Source organism: Lepidochelys olivacea, assembly GCF_965140295.1.
Source record: "Lepidochelys olivacea isolate rLepOli2 genome assembly, chromosome: 28".
NCBI classification, from domain to species: domain Eukaryota; kingdom Metazoa; phylum Chordata; order Testudines; family Cheloniidae; genus Lepidochelys; species Lepidochelys olivacea.
In genome coordinates this window covers 3606852-3626907 of record NC_140438.1, presented here as the reverse complement: position 1 = coordinate 3626907, position 20056 = coordinate 3606852, and the positions used below count along the sequence as shown (strand labels likewise).

Below are 20056 nucleotides of genomic sequence, written 5' to 3'. Positions count from 1 at the left end.
GTGGTGGAATCTCCTTCCTTAAAGTTTTTAAGGTCAGCCTTGACAAAGCCCTGGCTGGGATGATTTAATTGGGGATTGGTCCTGCTTTGAGCAGGGGGTTGGACTAGATGACCTCCTGAGGTCCCTTCCAACCCTGATATTCTATGCCCATGATTTCATAGAATCATAGAATATAGAGTCATTTGGTGACTTCTGATTCTTGTGTTATGAGGAGTAAATAACACTTCCTTGTCTACTTTCTCTACACCAGTCATGATTTTATAGACCTCTAGCATATCCCCCCTTAGTCATCTCTTTTCCAAGCTGAAAAGTCCCAGTCTTATTAATCTCTCCTTATACGGAAGCCGTTCTATACCCTTCATCATTTTTGTTGCCCTTTTCTGTACCTTTTCCAATTCCAATAGATCTTTTTTGAGGTGGGGCGACCACACCTGCTCATAGTATTCAAGATGTGGACGTACCGTGGATTTATATAGAGGCAACAGGATATTTTCGGTCTTATTATCTATCCCTCTCTTAATGAGGCCGAACATTCTGTTCGCTTTTTGACGCTGCTGCACATTGAGTGGATGTTTTTAGAGAACTCTCCACAATGACTCCATGATCCCTCTCTTCAGTGGTAACAGCTAATTTAGACCCCTCCTCTCTTCTCCACTGCATAGTGCCTAACCTTGCCCCCCCATCTCTTCCTTCCCCACTGTGACCCCAGCCACTCCCCCTGAATCCATTCATACATTCCTCCCAGCCACAGTGTGACCCCTTCCCTGCCACAAACGGGAGCTTTCTTGAGGATGACATAGAATCATAGAATATCAGGGTTGGAAGGGACCCCAGAAGGTCATCTAGTCCAACCCCCTGCTCGAAGCAGGACCAATTCCCAGTTAAATCATCCCAGCCAGGGCTTTGTCAAGCCTGACCTTAAAAACCTCTAAGGAAGGAGATTCTACCACCTTCCTAGGTAACGCATTCCAGTGTTTCACCACCCTCTTAGTGAAAAAGTTTTTCCTAATATCCAATCTAAACCTCCCCTGTCATCAGTTGGCAGTGAAACTTCTGGGGCTTGGAGGCTTCACTTCCCTCTCCGCTGCCTGAAGCAGCCACAGTCTCACTTCCACGCAGGCTTCTCAGGTCTTGGAGTCCGTCCCTGCTGAGCTCACGTGGCCTGACCCTGCTTTTTTCATGTTCTCCTTTTCCAGAGAAATGTAGAGTCTGTTACTCCTGGAATAGAGCATCTAATTCCCCAGCTGTCTCCACGCCCTGGGGGATTTTCATACCCCCTCCTGTCACACCTGGCTTGCTACATTCCCCAGATCCTCAAAATGTGCTTCCCTGACATCTAAGACCGCTGAGATTCTGCATTCAGTGCCATCCCTCACGCTCACTAGCCTCACCTTCCCTATGGGGACGCCGGAACAGGGAGGGGCCATGGCCCCATCACTTTAACAAACTTTGTACTGGCCACAAGGGGGGGAAGGGAGAGGGCAGAGGGGAGGGAGTGAGGTTTTGGGGGGAAGATGAGACGAAAGGCCAGGGCGGGGGTCAGCGAGAAGGGGTGGTGCAAGGACGTGGCCTCGGGGAGAAGGGGCAGGGCCACAGTTCAGGAGTCTCTGGCCCCCTCACTTTTAGGGACCTTCCGCCGCTCCTGCTTCCCTATCACTCTCATGATCTTTGTTTCTCTCTGGCATTAGAAGCAGGTCCAGGGTCACTTGCCCTCTGGCTGGAGTCTTTACTTTCTGGGACATGGAGTTTATGTCTCTGTGTTTTACGAGCCCCTTTGCTGAGAAGTGTCTGGCTGTGTGTGTTCCCAGCAGAGATGGGGATAGTTAAATGCCTCATATGCAGAGTGTCCTACACTTTTGAGTACCTGGGGAGCCGGCTGTGGGATTGTACTGCTGTAAAATGGGCTGGGGTTAAAGTAATAGAATGTTATTTTTATAACAAATGGCCTATGAATTCACCTGGTCTTCCTTGTTTTCTTTCCCCTCAGCAGGGTTTTCAGTTTCCAAACCTGATGTGATCTCCCAGCTGGAACAAGGGGAGGAGCCGTGGGTCCTGGATCTCCAGGGTTTAGAGGAAAGAAAGATCCTAAGAGTGTCTGTGCAGGTGAGGGATCATTAAACCAACATGGTCAGTGCCTGAAGGAAACAGCTGGGATTCCCTACAAAGACATTGTGCGTTCTCTGAGTTCAGGATTGTCCCCAGCAGGTGTCTTATCTTCAGGGCAGCTACCACTCATGGCTTCCTGCCCACCCTGACTGACACCTGGCAATAGAGCTCTCCCTGATCTCCCTTCCCCTGAGTGTTTGGATGGGATGTGAAGGGAGAATTGATCCCCCCCTACTCTCCCCTATGGGGAAGAGTTTGGGGGAATTCAGTCCCTGATTTATTTTCCCCATCTTTCTGGTATTTAGTTTGGTTTGCTCACCCTTTTTCCAGACCTCTTTCTGAGGTTTCTCCCTCTATCCGGCTGGTGAGTGAGAACAAGGAGCAGAATCCTCAGCAGGAAGATGCTGAGCAAGTGGAAGCGCATGGGGCATTATTGCAAAGACCCTGAGGGAATTTGTCTGGGAGCCATGAGCAGGGAAAAGCCGGTGAGAGTCAGAGCAGGCCAGAGAGGCTGGAGGGAAACCAGCCAGGGGAAAAAGTGGATAAATCCATTAATTGTCAGGGAATTCACAAGGACCTCAAGGAAACCACAGCCCAGCAGAGACTCCCCACAGGAGAGAGAAACAACACATGCACTGAGTGTGGGAAACACGTCACTTGCCGCTCTGGCCTTACTACACATCAGAGAATCCACACCGGGGAGCGACCCTACGAATGCGGCGAGTGCGGGAAAACCTTTGCTCGGCGGTCGAACCTGATTAGACATCAGAGGATCTATACAAGCGAGGGTCCCTATATATGCGCTGAGTGTGGGAAAACCTTCCATCAGAGCTCGGCCCTTGTTTATCATCAGAGAATCTGCAAAGGAGATAAACATTGTGAAAATGCCGTCTAGGGCTGGCAACAGAGTTTATTTTTTTTTTGTTTTGTTTTTGTCCTCTAAGACTTTTGTTAATTCCCAAATATTGACCTTTAAGCTATTTGGCCCCTTTGCTTCACCGTGTTCTCTCAGCTCCCTTCGGCAAGTTGCCTGCTTTTCCCTTTTGCAGTTTGCCCTTTTCTGGGGTAAATCCTGTGGTCCTGTCTATCAATTCCATTGTCCTTTGAGTCTTGGAAGTGTGTGTCCATCAGCCCCAGATGGGGGAGAGAGGGGTGACCTCAACTAGCTAAATCTACCTGGGCCTCATATCCCCTAGGCCAGTGGTTCTCAAGCTTTTTTTTTTTTTTTTCACGGACCACTTGAAAATTGCTGAGGGTCTCGGCGGGCCACTTAATGATCTTTCCAAATGTTGTTTTTACCATTAGCCAACTATTGGAACGCACTATGGATAAAAGTGCTATATAATAAAACCAATAATAATTAACTTTTTTTTGTTCTACAAATAAAAGCACACAATTCATATTTTAATATCAGTAGTCTTACCTTTCTAATGCAATGGCTGTGCCCTCTCTCCCCCACCGCGGCAGCCCCCGAGCTGGGGCTGGAAAGGAGGAGGGTCTCTCCCCGGAAGCAGCAGCCCTGGAGCTGGGGAAAGTTGCCTCTTTTTCTGGCTGCCACAGCCCAAATTCCCCCCACTCCCTCTTCTCACTACACTACCCCCTCCCCCCTATTCTCCCCAAGGCCACCACCTCATCTTACATCTGTGTCTTCTCCAGGGTCCAGGCACCTAATTAGTGGAGCTACGCCTGTCCACTAATTAGGTGGGTGGCCCTTCATTCTCCTGTGTGTGGCCGCCCAAGTGCGCACCTTAGAGGGAACTATCCGCAGACCACCTGAATGGAGCTCGCGGACCACAGTTTGAGGACCTCTGCCCTAGGATTTTCCTTGGACTTAGCTAGATCGAGTTAGCTGTCGTGATGTAAAAGCACAACTATTCTTGCTGTAAAGACACAGCCCATGTATAAGGGAGGGGGTTGACCCCTGGCCTGATCTTATGACTTGCCTTGTGTCTCCTGGGTGATTTTATGCTTGCTAGGGGTTAAATGACATTATGGGAGTGTAAGATTGGTAGGGGTGCATTGCTCATTAACTTGGAATTTGGGGTGGGAGGGCAAATAGGTAAAGGATTCTGCGCCAGAGAAATGTAAGATAACCCTGACCAAGGCCCAGGATCTGGCAAGAAACCCAAATTGTTCAGTCTCCTGCAATCTCCTCCCCCTGCTGACTCAATGGGTCAGTTTGCTACTTACATGTAAACTGAGACAGATGCACATTCTTTGCTTAGGACAAGTCTGTTTAATAACTCTTACCTAGGCGGGACAGCCTGATTTTGAACAAGGAACATCATACAAAGGAAAAAAGCCAACATCATTCTGGGATGTTGTGATGAAGTGGGAATGTTTTTAATGTTTTCTCTGAATACGGTGTGTGTGCCTCAGTTTCCCCTATGCATTTCTTAAGTATCTAGGTGGTGGGATAAGGGGGTGTGATTGTTGCAGAGCCCTAGAGGGCAAGTGTGATGCTGTCTGCACAGAGAATGGCTGACACCCTGTTTCCTGGCAACTGATGGCCTGAGCCCCTCCACTGCAAGGTGTCAACTGAAGGGGTTGGAGAACAAAGAGATCACGTGGCCTCCTTGCTCGGAGAAGAGACAAGGGCCAGAGGAGGGGCTGGAGGGTGTTTCAGTTTACAGCTGGCTGGGGAGATGGGGGGAGGCCCAGAACCTGGGTCTGGGCTCCCCAGCCCCCAAGATGGACCTGACTGAGGGGTCCTGTTTTCTGTACCAACAAGCTTGGTTTTAGACCATGTTCCTGTCGTCTAATAAACCTTCTGTTTTACTGGCTGGCTGAGAGTCCCAGGGAATCGCAGGAAGTGGGGGGTGCAGGGCCCGGACTGCCCCACACTCAGTGACAGATGTATGAGCAGGAGTGTTGTAAGTAAGACAGGAGAAGTAAGTCTAAGGGGCTTCCATAACTTTCTGCCTAATGTTGCTCCATACATATCCCCAGGATAGTATTAACCAGACAGTTGTTAGTTTTCCCAGACATCTCCTGGTGTCTGGGTCTCGGCCTGGGTCTCGGTGGCCCTTGCTCCTGCTGTCAGAGCCTCTGGGGCTTCCTGGTCTGGAGCCTGCAGTGAGTGTCCTTCCTCTTCAGCTGTCAGCCCAGGCTGAGCTGAGCTGCTCCCCTTTATACTCCTGCTACAATTGGAGCATGCCCAGTAGGACTTGGTGGGCGGGGCTTCCACAGCCCACAATGCAGAGTTAACCGGCCAGACAAAACAGACAGCCTGGCACTCCAGGTTGGGGGTCAGGCACCGGGCTGACAACCTGTCCAGTAAAAAATAAAATATGTTACGGAAATAGTGGCTGAGAAATCGACCTTCACTGCAGCGGTTCTCAAACTGTGGGGCGGGACCCCAAAGTGGGTCACGACCCTGTTTTAATGGGCTTGCCTGGGCTGGTATTTAGACTTGCTGGGGTCTGGGACCGAAGCCCGAGCCACGCCTCCCGGGGCCAAAGCCCAAAGACGTCGTCCCTGGGGAATGGGGCTTGGGCTTTGGGATGATTTAATTGGGGATTGGTCCTGCTTTAAGCAGGGGGTTGGACTAGATGACCTCCTGAGGTCCCTTCCAACCCTGATATTCTATGATTCTATGATTCAGCGCTTGGACTTGGGCTTTGCTGCCCCCCACCCTGACCCGCCCCCAGGATGGTGAGACTTGGACTTTGCTCCCTCCCTCCCCCCACCCATGGGGGCTGGGCACCGGCGGGCTCAGGCTTCAGTCCCTCTTCCTGGGGCTATGTAGTAATTTCTGTTGTCAGAAGGGGGTTGTGGTGCAATGAAGTTTGAGAATCGCTGCTTTACTGTGTGCAATGGCCTTCAGGAGTCAAACACCCATATGACTGCCAGTGGTGAAAGCTGAAAGGAAGCCACTGGCATGAAGACTGAAGTGCTCAACACCAAGAGAAAAAACAAACTTTGGTTTTTGGAATGTACGGACAATGTACGAGAAAAGGGAAGCTAGCTCAGGTCCCAGCAGAGATGAGACGCTACAGCTCACACATCCTGGGTGTCAGCGAGAGCAGATGAACAGGATCAGGAAGATTAACAACAGCCTCAGTAGAAACTTTGCTGTATTCTGGATGGGATGATGGACAACACCATGAAAGCATTGCCATCCTTTTGAAGAAGGGAGTGGAGCGGTCCTTGCTTGAGTGGAAATCCATCTGCAGCAGAATTGTGAGAGCCAGACTGAAGGGGAAACACAATAACATCACCCTGATTCAGTGCTACGCTCCGACAAATGACTGTGATGAAGAAGCAAAGGACAAACTCTACCTTACACTACAGGAGGAGTTAGAGACACCACGGCACGACCTATCGTCATGGGAGACCTGAATGCCAAGGTCGGTAAGGAGAACAGTGCCAGAGGAATGGGAAGACATGGGTGTGGCACGATGAATGAAAATGGAGAGAGGCTTGTTGACTTCTGCAATGTGAAGGATCTGGTCATCGGCAGAACCCTATTTCAACATCGTGAAATTCACAAGTTGACATGGTGCTCTCCAAATGGCAGAGATAAGAACCAGATTGACCATATGATGATCGATGGCAAATGGCAACACTCACTGACAGATGTGAAAGTGAGAAGGGGAGCAGATGTTGGCAGCGACCACCACCTTAGTGATAGCCTCCATCAAGCTAAAACTGAGAAGTGTGGGGCCACCGAAAAAGGGACATAGCCATTATGCCGTTGACAAGCTAAAGTTCCCTGAAGTACAGAAAGCCTTCGCTCTGCAGTGAAAGAACAGGTTTCAGATACTTGCAGACACTGATGAAGAGGAGGAGAAGGCAGATGAGGAGATCAACAAGAAGTGGGACAAAGTAACTACAATCTATGAAAAGAACAGTGAAGCCTGTCTAAGCCAGAGGCAGAAGAGAAGAAAGGAGTGGATTATACCCAGCACATGGAACACCATAGAAACCAGATGAGCCCTGAAGAAAAAAGTTTTAGACATAAAATCCCAGAAGCTAAAGGACAAATACCACGAGCAGTATAGCAAGGCACACCGAGAGATCAAACACCTTGTGAGAACAGACAATTGATATTATATTGATAATCTAGCAACACAAGCCAGGGAGGCAACTGCTCATGGTGAACAAGGAACCATCTACAAAATCTTATCAGTGGTAAACGGCAGACACCAACAAACACTCTCATCAGGGACACAGAAGGCCACCTACTGACAACAGAAAAAGAACAAGAAATGCACTGGACAGAGCATTTCAAAGAATTGCTGGACAGGGATCCACCTATAGAGGAAGCAAACATCCAGGAGGCAGAAGAAGATCTTGATATCAACACAGACACCCCAACAAAGCAAGAGATCATTCAAGCCATCAAATCCTTAAAAAATGGCATGGTATCACACGTTTATCTGTGCCAAGCAAGGTATTGGGTAAGATCATAGTCCAGCTTATATCAGAGGCAGTTGATAGCGTTCTCAGAAAAGAGCAAGCCGGTTTTTGGAAAGGGCGTGCATGCACAGACCAGATCTTCACTCAACGAAACATAATAGAACAATGCTTAGAATGGCAATGGCAACTCTACATAAACTTCTTAGACTTTGAGAAGGCTGTTGATAGCATTCACAGGACCGGCCTATGGAACATATTGTATAATCAACATTATCAAAAGCATCTATTCCAACTTCACATGCAGTGTTGATCACAGTGAGCTCAGTTTTGAAGTCAGAACAGGAGTACATCAGGGGTGTGTCATGTCTGCAATCCTCTTCAGCATTGCCTGGGTAATGCGGCGTACAACAGAAGACGTTCCAAGAGGCATTAACTGGACACCCTTCTCATGCCTTGAAGACTTGGACTTCGCAGATTCTCTCGCTCTCCTATCACATACCCAACACCATATACAAGGAAAAACAACTCAGCCAAGAGGATCTGAGCCCCATCATTGCCGGGAGATGCTGGAGATGGATCCGTCATGTGCTTCAGATGGAAACTGATTCCATCACCAGAATAGCACTAAGATGGACACCTGAAGGCAAGCGAAAACGCGACCACCTGAAAACAACATGGTGACGAGCTGTGGAAGCTGAGCTGAGAAACCTGGGGCACAGCTGGGGAACCATTGAAAGACGTGCCACAAACAGACAGGAGTGGAGGAGCTTCGTCACTGCCCTAAACGCAAGAGGCATAATGGGAACATGATGTGATGATGAATTCAGGTTCAATGACCACAGGCACATCCCCTTGAGCCAACACTTCACTGTCACAGCAGATTGCAGGAAACCCTCGAGCAGTTAACAGGAACTTAGTCTTGCTGCAGGTGTGTATTTCCATGTCATCGACTCACCAGTTTGGCTTGTGCTGCTCTGAAACTCCAAATCCTACAGGTATTGACTTTTTCAATCCTGGTTTCCCAAAGAGGCAGTGGGTGCTATGTACTAACTGAGATAAATGCCAAGTGACCAAGATCCGTCGGGGGACAAGGAGAACCATAATTTCAGCCCCAGCTGTGTGCAAAAAAAGTTTCAAGAGCAAGATGATTTTGTAAAAAGCTGCATACCATGGGGGGGAGGGCTATGTCTTAGGAACGTCTTTAACAAATCGCCCCATATTTGGACCACTAAGCCTTCCCTGCCCATGAAAAATTTGCCCAGCAAATTACAAGACAATCCGAATACACATGTGGAATTTAGGGTAGTTAGAATAGTTGGTCTTTAAACAGAAAATAATGCTTCCATCGAGCTAGCTGCTGCCTCTCGCGGAGGTGGATGACCTACGCTGATGGGAGAACCTTTCTTGTTGCTGTAGCGAGTGTCTACACTGATGCACCACATCAGGACAGTCGCAGGGTCTCAGGTGTAGACAAGCCCTGGGATACGACATTCAGTGACACCCCCAGTCCCTCCTTTTCCTGACTGCGTTGAATCCCTCCAGTCCGTGCTCACCAGTCCCGGCTTTCCTACACCTCTCCCATTGTCTCTGGGTTTCTTTCTGGTGATTAAGAAGCAGGTCTAAGGTGACTTCCCCTCTGGCTGGAGTCTTTACTTCCTGGAACATGGAGTTACTTTCTGTGTTTTAGGAGCCCCTTTGCTGAGGAGTGTCTGGCTTTGTGTGTTCCCAGCAGAGATGGGGATAGATAAATCCCTCCTATGCAGAGTGTCCTGCACCTTGGAGCACCTGGGGAGCTTTCCCAAGCATTTTACTGCTTTACAATGGGCTGGCTTAAAACCAATAGACTCTTCTTTGTGACAAATGTCCCATGAACTCCCCTGATCTCCCTTGTTTTCTATCCCCTGAGCAGGGTTTCCCATTTCCAAACCTGACGTGATCTCCCAGCTGGAACGAGGGGAGGAGCCGTGGGTGCTGGATCTCCAGGGCTTTGAGGAAGGAGAGATCCCGAGAGGTGCCTGCGCAGGTGAGGGATCCTTAAACCAATTCAAATACACTCTGTGGCTGAAGGAAATACCTGGGACATCCTAAAAAGGCCTTGGGAGCTCTCGGAGTTCAGGAGTATCCCCAGGAGGCCTTGTACCCTATGGGCAGCTATTGCTCATGGCTTCCTACCCATCCTGACTGACACCCAGCAGCAGCTCCCTCCCTGATGGGATGTGGAGGCAGAATTGTTCCCCTCCTCTCTCCTCAAAGGAGAAGAGTTTTGGAGAATTCAGCTACTAGATTTTTTCTGTCTCTCCAGCTCTAATTATGGTTTGATTTCCCCTTTTCCACCCCTGTTTCTGACTTTCCTCTCTCTCTCCAAGGAGGTCCTGGGCAGGTGAGTGAGAATGAGGAGCTGAATCCTGAGCAGGAAGATGCTGAGCAAGTGGAAGCGCACAGGGGATTACCCCAAGGATCCAAAGGGAATGTGTCCAGGCGTCCTGCGAAGGGGAAAGCCTGTGAGAGCCACAACAGGCCAGACAGGCAGCAGGGAAACCAGCCCAAGGAGAAAGTGGGTAAATCCATTAGTTGTCAGGGGACTCACCAGGATTCCAAGGAAATCACAGCCCAGCAGGGAATACCTACAGGAGAGAGAAAAAACACATGTCCTGAGTGTGGGAAACACTTCACTCTGAACTCCACCCTCGTTAGACATCAGCGGATCCACGCGGGAGAGCACCCCTACCAATGCTTTGAGTGCAGGAAACAGTTCAGCGAGAAATCAAACCTTATTACACATCAGACAAGCCACACAAGAGAGAGACCCTATGAGTGCTGTGAGTGCGGGAAAAGCTTCACTCGGAGTTCAACCCTTACTAGACATCAGAGAATGCACACAGGAGAGAGCCCTTAGGAATGCTGTGAGTGTGCAAAAAAGTTCACTCTGAGCTCAGTCCTTATTAATCACCAGAAAATGCTCACAGGGGAGCGCCCCATACGTGCTGTGAGTGCGGGCAAACATTCGCTCAGAGCTCAGCCCTATTTAAACATGAGAAGATCCACACAGGAGAGAGACCCTATGAGTGCTCTGAGTATGGGAAACAGTTCAGTGAGAAATCAAACCTTATTACAGATCAGACAAGCCACACAAGGGAGAGACCCTATGAGTGCTGTGAGTGCAGGAAAAGTTTCACTCGGAGCTCATCCCTTATTCGACATCAGAGGATCCACGCAGGAGAGCAACCCTATGAATGCCTTGAGTGCGGGGAACAGTCTCATCAATCATTAAAGGATCCACTCACGAGAGCAGCCTGTGAATGCAGGAAAAGTTTGATCCGGAGCTCACACCTTAATAGACATCAGCGATTTCACAGGCTAGAGACACACCATAAAACTTTGTGTAGGCAGAGAAAAGATTTTTTTAAAGACATTTGCTAATTCCCACATAGCGACTTTTTAGGGCTGTTTGCACCATTTGAGTCACCCTGTTCTCTCAGTTCCCCCAGGTGAGTTGCCTGCTTTTTGTTTTGCAGGTCGCCCTTCTCTGGGGTGAATCCCGTGGTCCTTTCTACCAACTCCCTTCTCCTGAGAGTCATCATGGGAGTGTGTCCATCCTGCCAGGAGTGTCCGTCAGCCCCAGGTGGGGGAAATAGGGGTGACCTCAAGTAGCTACACTGAGCGAAAATCAACCTGGGCTTTGTCTCCGCTAGGATTTTCCATGGGCTCGGCCTGCTGGAGGTGGCGATCCCAGTGCCAACACCCCGCTGTATGTGCCGTGCTGACAAAGCCCAGGCTGGGGTTAGCTCGCACCTTCCCCTTTGACCTGTCCTAATCGACGCCAATTTCATAGTCTAGACAGGCCCTGAGCAGCACCTTTATACTGGCCCCGCTGTAGCAGAGCGAGTGTTAGAGTCACCAAGTTCCCCCTCTGGTGACAGATTGTTTCATTCCCAGTTGTTCTCACGCTGGTCCAGGTTGTGCTGGGCAGCAGTTTTTTTCTTTTTACCATTTCCCTTATTGAAAATTTATTTCAATATAACAAAGAGGAGGAGCAGAATGGGACAAATGTATCATTTCAGTCTTTGCAACACTGGCAGAAAATGGGGTGAGTCAGCGGGATTCCCTCCTTCCCCATCACCATCACTAGGCCCGCTCACTCCAGCAGCGCTGGCATCCATCTGAGCCACAATGGAGCTTATCCACCTATATTCTACCCCTCCACCTCCCCAAGAGTCTCTGCACTTCATAGCAATTTGATCCTAAATCCAACTCGTTAGGGCTGGAGATGAAAGTGTTGCAGACCTGGATCAGAAATTCCAGTGGATCCCAAACACAGTGTGATCATTCCCCATTTAAATCCCAGTTTCTGTCTATTGACAAAGCCACTTCTGGGCTTTTCCCTGCTGAGCTGAGATTGTTTGAGGATGAGAAGGTCGGCAGTTTTTCCTTATTACGATGAAGCTTTTTTTTTCTAAATAACACGACTCCATAATAATGAAGGGCTGTTGAGTGAAGCAGGTGTGAATGGATCAGAGGAGAAGGCGACAGGGGAATCTGTTCTCCTGATTTTTGAGTCATCAGATGTAACCTGCTCTGGAATTTCATTTTGTATGAAAAAGAAAGTGACTTACACCGCTCTTTGTCCTGGGATTTCTCTCTCTCCTGAAGGCCATTTGATCACATAATTTAATATTAATTTAGTTGTCCAGGATGTAGCTCAGATTTATCTGGGACTTTGGGAGAAATGACTGTTTGCTAAAATAGTGCTTTCTTATTTTATTTTTGTCTTTCCCGTACCACTGCATGAGGACATGGAAGAAGCTCAAGTGCAGTTCACTCACCAGGGGAGGATGCTCTGAGCCATCGGGTGTGCTACCAAGGAAACAATAGTGGGTTTAGGTCTCCACTCTGAAATGGTGAAGAACAGCATGCGCCAGATTGTGCAACTAACTGAAGTAACTGGGTGCGTGTGGCCTATGGTTTAGGAAATGCTGTCCTTGTCTGTGTTGATGTGGAGAAACCAGAAATGGCATTTTTGATGAACTTGCCCTTGGTAGATGCTGCAAATGTGCATTGAAATGAAATCAGTGTTGTATGTGGGATAGCTGCAGAATATCTATTTTTAATAAGTTCCCCTCCTTTGGTGACTTATGGGGATTCTGATGCTGGAGTGTTTCAAGTCCCTAACTTAGACCTGTGCCACCGGATTAAAGAAATAAATTGGCCATGTTTGGGGAAGTCATTCCTCACGAACACTGCTCAGTATTTGAGTGGTTTTGTAAAGGATTCTATTCCACAAGAGTGTTAATGTACCCCGACGAAGGCCAAGGATTTGGCAAGAACTCCACAGTGCATGTGGTTCACAGCAACCAATATTTTAACAAAATTGTGTGTTTAATGGGACTTTTCCAAACTGACGATAGCCTGAAGTCAGCCTCACCTGAAATGGATCAGGCCACATTGTCTGTACCAATGCATAATTCACACCTGATTTGCCTGGTGACTTCAGGGGAGTGACCGCAATGTGGGGTGATCTGGAATTGTCAACCATGAAGACCAAGGTAAAGGTGGAAGCCCTTTTGCACCAGGAACCTGTCTAAGAAAGACATTCCAGGATTCCCAGATTGATCCCGTCTGGAGAAGGAAGTTGTAACATCAACACCAGGCTGTGCCAGCCTTGACCTGTCTCCTCTTACCTGAGAGCACTTGCGAATGAGGAGTATTGAGCCGGCGACCCCATCGCCTGGTTCCTTGACTGCAGCTCTAGATCCTACTCCGTGGAAGTCCAAAGAGCTGCAGAGTTGGATTCATTTGTCAGTTTCAATATCTGATTGTTACTTGTTCTAGTTTTTATCAACTGGGAGCCATTCCATCCTTCCTGTTCTACTCTGGTGGTACAGTGGGGTCAGTGCGTGCAGGTGTGTATGAAACCTGTTGCATCCATGCAGGAAAGAAGCTAAAAAGAATAATTCCCAAACCTAAATAATCCTAAAATGCTGCCCTACAATGTCAGTGCACACATGCTCCTCGTTCTGTGAAAGTGGTCAAAGAACCTAAGATGTCGGATACATACTGTTAAAATTCTGTGTATTAAGGTCTGTGTCCATCTTAAGGTTTTTATCTATAGAAGCCACTGGGAGAAGGTTAGCCACATACTGGTGAGATCTAAGGTGGAAGCTCTGAAGTTGTGGCTTAAATGTGAACAATAATTTGGTGTTAGAACTGAAATATTCAAGCAGCTGAGTGTGGATCGCACGGCCTGGGTGAAGTTCTGTGATTGGGATTAATAATTAAATGGACAGCTGCCTCCTCGGTTCCTGTTTCAGGATTTAACAAAGGTTCATTTTCTGCTGTATTGTTGTGATAATTTGGCTAAAGTGATGACTTGAATCCAAAGCAAGATCGTTATTTACTGACGGATTTTCTGATCTGACCTGAACATGATCACTGTGTTGTACACTCGAGAGCTAGCTGGGTGGTGTTAATAGTTTAGGGTTAGTGACCTGTGTTCTTCATTTTATTTGTTTCTTCATTTTAATTAAATGTATAAAAGGGATATTTTTGAGTCATGTCTTTCAATAAGCTCCATGGGCGAGAATCATGGAGTATCTGGGTGGAGATCAGCTGATGGACCATGGAGCCTTATCAGCTCCCTCTACATTAACCCTTTGGTTCTCATATGGGAGCAGCTGGGGGAGTGGGGGGCACCCATCTCAGCTCTGGCTGCATCCTAGGAAGTCAGAGCATCACAAGGGGAAATGAGCTCCCCTGCGCAGCCTTTCGGGAGCATGGAGTGGGGGCAAGGGAGGGGGGCCGGGGCAGTGCGTCTCCCTGATGAGAGATTGCTGGTAGGGCGGGGTATCTCTAAACAGGTGGTGGTTGGTGGATTTCTCTGCTGTCACTATCATGGCCAGACCCAGCCGCCACACCGGTCTGGCTTGCAATCAGGCTGAGGTGAAGTTGGGGGTCTGGTTTGAAAGGTTATAAATGGAGGTGAAAGGAGCCAAGCAAGCCAGAAATGTGCTGGGATGGCTCCGGCTTGCTTGGCCTCTGTCCCCAGCATCCGGCCTGGTCAGGGAGCGGAGGGGGCGGGCTGCCACTGCTCCCTCCCCAGCCGGGCTCTCTTGCAGGCAGCTGCTGCTGTGCAACCCAGAGTTAGGGTTCCCAGGCCCTCGGCTTTTCACCGGAACGGTTGGTTAAAAAACAAACCCTGGTGGCTCCGGTCAGCACCGCTGCCTGAGCTGTTAAAAGTCCGGTCTGCGGCGCAGCAGGGCTAAAGCAGGCTCCCTGCCTGCCCTGGCTCCGCACGGATCCTGGTAGTGGCCGGCATGTTCCTGCAGCCCATAGACACAGGAGTGATCAGGGAAGCTCCGTGCGCTGGCTCCACAGCTCCCATTGGCCAGGAACTGAGGAAAGGGGCTCATGGCTCGTGCAGTGGGTTGGAATCCAGGAGGGGGCTCAGGGCTGGGGGCGGTGCCTGCGGGTGTGGGCAATGTGCACGGCGCAGAGCTCCCTGACCGTGCCTCTGCCTAGGGGCTGGACATGCCGGCTGCTTCTGGGAGCAGCGCGGAGCTAGGGCAGGCAGGGAGCCTGCCTTAGCCCTGCTGCTCCACCACCCAGCAGCTGCCTAAGGTAAGCGTCGCCCAGCCACAGCCACACCCTGAACTTCTGGTCCCAGGTTGGAACCCCCTCCCTCATCCCAACTCCCTCCCAGAGCCCACACCCCTACCCCAGGCCTGAGCCCCCTCCTGCACCCCAAACCCCTCATTCCCGATCGCACCCCAGAGCCCTCACCCCCTCCTGCACTCCAACACCCGGCTCCAGCCCGGAACCCCTCCTGCACCCTAAACCCCTCATCCCTGGCCACATCCCAGAGCCCGCATCCCCAGCCCAGTGAAAGTGATTGAGGGTGGGGGCGAGTGAGGGACTGAAGGTGGGGGGCTGGAGTGAATGGGGCGGGGCTTTGGGGAAGGGGCAGGGTGGGGTAAGGGGGCTCAGTTCTGTGCAATTAGAAAGTTGGCAACCCTTCACCGAGTGGCCACCCTCTGCCGGCCTGAGAAGCAGCTCTGTCCTGCCCCCTTCCCCTGCTGAGGTGCCCGCAAGAGTGCTGGAGCTCCGACCAGACGCTGTGGTGCTCTGAGTCTCCCTGGGCCGGGCCAGCCCAGAGACGTGTTCCCCGCTCCTGTGGCCCCAGCCCCCCAGGTTCCTTCCAGAGGCGACACATGGGGCAGTCATGTGCCCCCACCCCGCCCATGTTTACATTGTGCCGTTCCTGTATCAGGAGGTACAAATAGTCTCTGGTGGGAGGGATATCTTGTCCCCAACAGTAATTATTTGGAAGGGGGTGTCCTGACTCCATGGCAGATGACCACTCTCCCTCCCCTGACCCTGGAGGGAGGGGAAACCCTTTACCCATGTCTCCAGCTCCCTTTCTTCCACAGCTGCAGGAGAGCTCGAGGTTGTGTTAAAAACACTGCATGGCAGTTCAGGCCAGTGGGTGGTTGGAGCTGGCTGTGCTGGCTGCAGGGTCCCGCTGTAACCTCGTTGTCACCGTTCAGGGCAACTGCCCCTGGATTCCCCCTCCGTGATTCACCAGTGACATCCACTCTTACACTTCCCAGATGTCACCTCTCTTGGGCAGAGACACGTGTCTCTCCCTCTCCTAAACAGAGTATTTCCAGGCTGCACCAGCCCTGTTTACCCTGTACTAGCCCTCAGCAAGTCCTAAACGGCCAGTGCCTGCCCTTTGCTGTCTCTGCAGTGACTAAGGGCAGTGTCATGGCCAACACCGATACCCACCCAGCTCTTTGGTGCAAGCACGTTTATTCTTCAGGGGAAAGTACTGCCCAGAAAACATTAAAAACAAGGTTTCAGAGTAACAGCCGTGTTAGTCTGTATTCGCAAAAAGAAAAGGAGTACTTGTGGCACCTTAGAGACTAACCAATTTATTTGAGCATGAGCTTTCGTGAGCTACAGCTCACTTCATCAGAGGCATGCTGTGGAAACTGCAGAAGACATTATATACACAGAGACCATGAAACAATACCTCCTCCCACCCCACTCTCCTGCTGGCAATATCTTATCTAAAGTGATCATCAAGTTGGTCAAAAAAAAAAAGTGATCAAAAAAAGGGGGTGGGGGGGTGAGAAAACCTGTATTTGTGCTGGAAATGGCCCACCTTGATTTTCATACTCATTGTGAGGAGAGTGGTCACTTTGGATAAGCTATTACCAGCAGGAGAGTGGGGTGGGAGGAGGTATTGTTTCATGGTCTCTGTGTATATAATGTCTTCTGCAGTTTCCACAGTATGCATCTGATGAAGTGAGCTGTAGCTCACGAAAGCTCATGCTCAAATAAATTGGTTAGTCTCTAAGGTGCCACAAGTACTCCTTTTCTTTTTGCAAATACAGACTAACAACGGCTGTTACTCTGAAACCTGTCATTATGCAAGGCACTGCATTTAGCCGTATGGAGTGGAAATCTATCAACTGCATGAAAAAACTTGTACAGATACAGACAGACGTCATCTTCCTTTCCAAATGCAAACAGATGGCCATCGTACCAAAAGGACTGAAGGTAAAAAATCCATTACAATCTACATACCACACAGACTATGCTGACAGCTTGTGCCACACGCTCTCAAAGAAACTGCGGAACCACCTGATCAACATCCTCTACAGCAAACAGGGAAAGATTAAGAATGAGCTCTCAAAACTGGATACTCTCATAAAAAAACAACCTTCCACACAAACTTCCTCGTGGCTGGATTTTACTAAAACTAGACAAGCCATTTACAATGCACACTTTGCTTCTCTACAAAAGAAAAAGGACACTAAACTTTCTAAACTACTACATGCTACAAGGGGCCACAGCAATGGTTCCCTCAACCCACCCAGCAATATTGTTAACCTATCCAACTATACTCTCAGCCCAGCAGAAGCAGCTGTCCTATCTCGGGGCCTCTCCTTCTGCCCCTCCACCCTCACGAACATGATATAGTTCTGTGGTGACCTAGAATCCTATTTTCGACGTCTCTGACTCAAGGAATATTTCCAAAATACCTCTGAACAACATACTAATCCACAGAGACCTCCCTACCAACATTACAAAAAGAAGGATTCTAGGTGGACTCCTCCTGAAGGTCGAAACAGCAGACTAGACTTCTACATAGACTGCTTTCACCGACGTGCACAGGCTGAAATTGTGGAAAAGCAGCATCACTTGCCCCATAACCTCAGCCGTGCAGAACACAATGCCATCCACAGCCTCAGAAACAACTCTGACATCATAATCAAAAAGGCTGACAAAGGAGGTGCTGTTGTCATCATGAATAGGTCGGAATATGAACAAGAGGCTGCTCGGCAGCTCTCCAACACCACTTTCTACAAGCCATTACCCTCTGATCCCACTGAGAGTTACCAAAAGCAATTACAGCATTTGCTCAAGAAACTTCCTGAAAAAGCACAAGATCAAATCCGCACAGACACACCCCTGGAACCCTGACCTGGGATATTCTATCTACTACCCAAGATCCATAAACCTGGAAATCCTGGGCGCCCCATCATCTCAGGCATTGGCACCCTGACAGCAGGATTGTCTGGCTGTGTAGACTCCCTCCTCAGGCCCTACGCTACCAGCACTCCCAGCTACCTTCGAGACACCACTGACTTCATGAGGAAACTACAATCCATTGGTGATCTTCCTGATAACACCATCTTGGCCACTATGGATATAGAAGCCCTCTACACCAACATTCCACACAAAGATGGACTACAAGCCATCAAGAACACTATCCCCAATGATGTCACGGCTAACCTGGTGGCTGAACTTTGTGACTTTGTCCTTACCCATAACTATTTTACATTTGGGGACAATGTATACCTTCAGATCAGCGGCACTGCTATGGGTACCCGCATAGCCCCACAGTATGCCAACATTTTTATGACTGGACTTAGAACAACGCTTCCTCAGCTCTTGTCCCCTAACGCCCCTACTCTACTTGCGCTATATTGATGACATCTTCATCATCTGGACCCATGGAAAAGAAGCCCTTGAGGAATTCCACCATGATTTCAACAATTTCCATCCCACCATCAACCTCAGCCTGGTCCAGTCCACACAAGAGATCCACTTCCTGGACACTACAGTGCTAATAAACAATGGTCACATAAACACCACCCTATACCGGAAACCTACTGACCGCTATTCCTACCTACATGCCTCCAGCTTTCATCCCGACCACACCACACGATCCATTGTCTACAGCCAAGCTCTGCAATACAACCGCATTTGCTCCAACCCCTCAGACAGAGACAAACACCTACAAGATCTCTATCAAGCATTCTTACAACTACAATACCCACCTGCGGAAGTGAAGAAACAGATTGATAGAGCCAGAAGAGTTCCCAGAAGTCACCTACTACAGGACAGGCCTAACAAAGAAAATAACAGAACGCCACTAGCCGTCACCTTCAGCCCCCAACTAAAACCCCTCCAACGCATTATTAAGGATCTACAACCTATCCTGAAGGATGACCCAACACTCTCACAAATCTTGGGAGACAGGCCAGTCCTTGCCTACAGACAGCCCCCCAACCTGAAGCAAATACTCACCAACAACCACATACCACACAACAGAACCACTAACCCAGGAACCTATCCTTGCAACAAAGCCCGTTGCCAACTGTGCCCACATGTCTATTCAGGGGACAACATCACAGAGCCTAATAACATCAGCCACACTATCAGAGGCTTGTTCACCTGCACATCCACCAATGTGATATATGCCATCATGTGCCAGCAATGCCCCTCTGCCATGTACATTGGTCAAACTGGACAGTCTCTACGTAAAAGAATAAATGGACACAAATCAGATGTCAAGAATAACATTCATAAACCAGTCGGAGAACACTTCAATCTCTCTGGTCACGCAATCACAGACATGAAGGTCGCTATCTTATAACAAAAAAACTTCAAATCCAGACTCCAGCGAGAAACTGCTGAATTGGAATTCATTTGCAAATTGGATACAATTAACTTAGGCTTGACTAGAGACTGGGAGTGGCTTAGTCATTATGCAAGGTAACCTATTTCCCCTTGTTTTTTTCTACCCCCTCCCCCCCCCCCGACGTTCTGGTTAAACTTGGATTTATGCTGGAAAGGGCCCACCTTGATTATCATGCACATTGTAAGGAGAGTGGTCAGTTTGGATGAGCTATTGCCAGCAGGAGAGTGAGTTTGTGTGTTGCGGTGGGGGGGGTGAGAAAACCTGGATTTGTGCTGGAAATGGCCCACCTTGATTATCATGCACATTGTAGGGAGAGTGGTCACTTTGGATAAGCTATTACCAGCAGGAGAGTGAGTTTTTGTGTGTGTGTTTTTTTGAAAAAAAAAAAAGGGGGGGGGGTGAGAAAACCTGTATTTGTGCTGGAAATGGCCCACCTTGATTTTCATACACATTGTAGGGAAAGTGGTCACTTTGGATAAGCTATTACCAGCAGGAGAGTGAGTTTGTGTGTGTGGTTTTTGGAGGGGGGTGGGGGGTGACAAAACCTGGATTTGTGCTGGAAATGGCCCACCTTGATTATCATACACATTTTAAAGAGAG

General features: G+C 49.1%; 1 protein-coding gene across 1 annotated transcript; it reads left to right on the top strand.

The window, feature by feature from the left end:
* Nucleotides 1–1813: 1813 nt before the first annotated feature.
* LOC311513968 (zinc finger protein 620-like) lies at nt 1814–14000 on the top strand (the record flags this gene model as incomplete). The annotated part of the gene is made up of 4 exons (XM_084616183.1): nt 1814–1886; nt 2026–2103; nt 9377–9490; nt 9834–14000. The coding sequence occupies 4 exons, from the start codon at nt 1814–1816 to the stop codon at nt 10361–10363; spliced, it is 795 nt and encodes a 264-aa protein (XP_084472309.1). The 3' UTR covers nt 10364–14000.
* Nucleotides 14001–20056: the final 6056 nt, after the last annotated feature.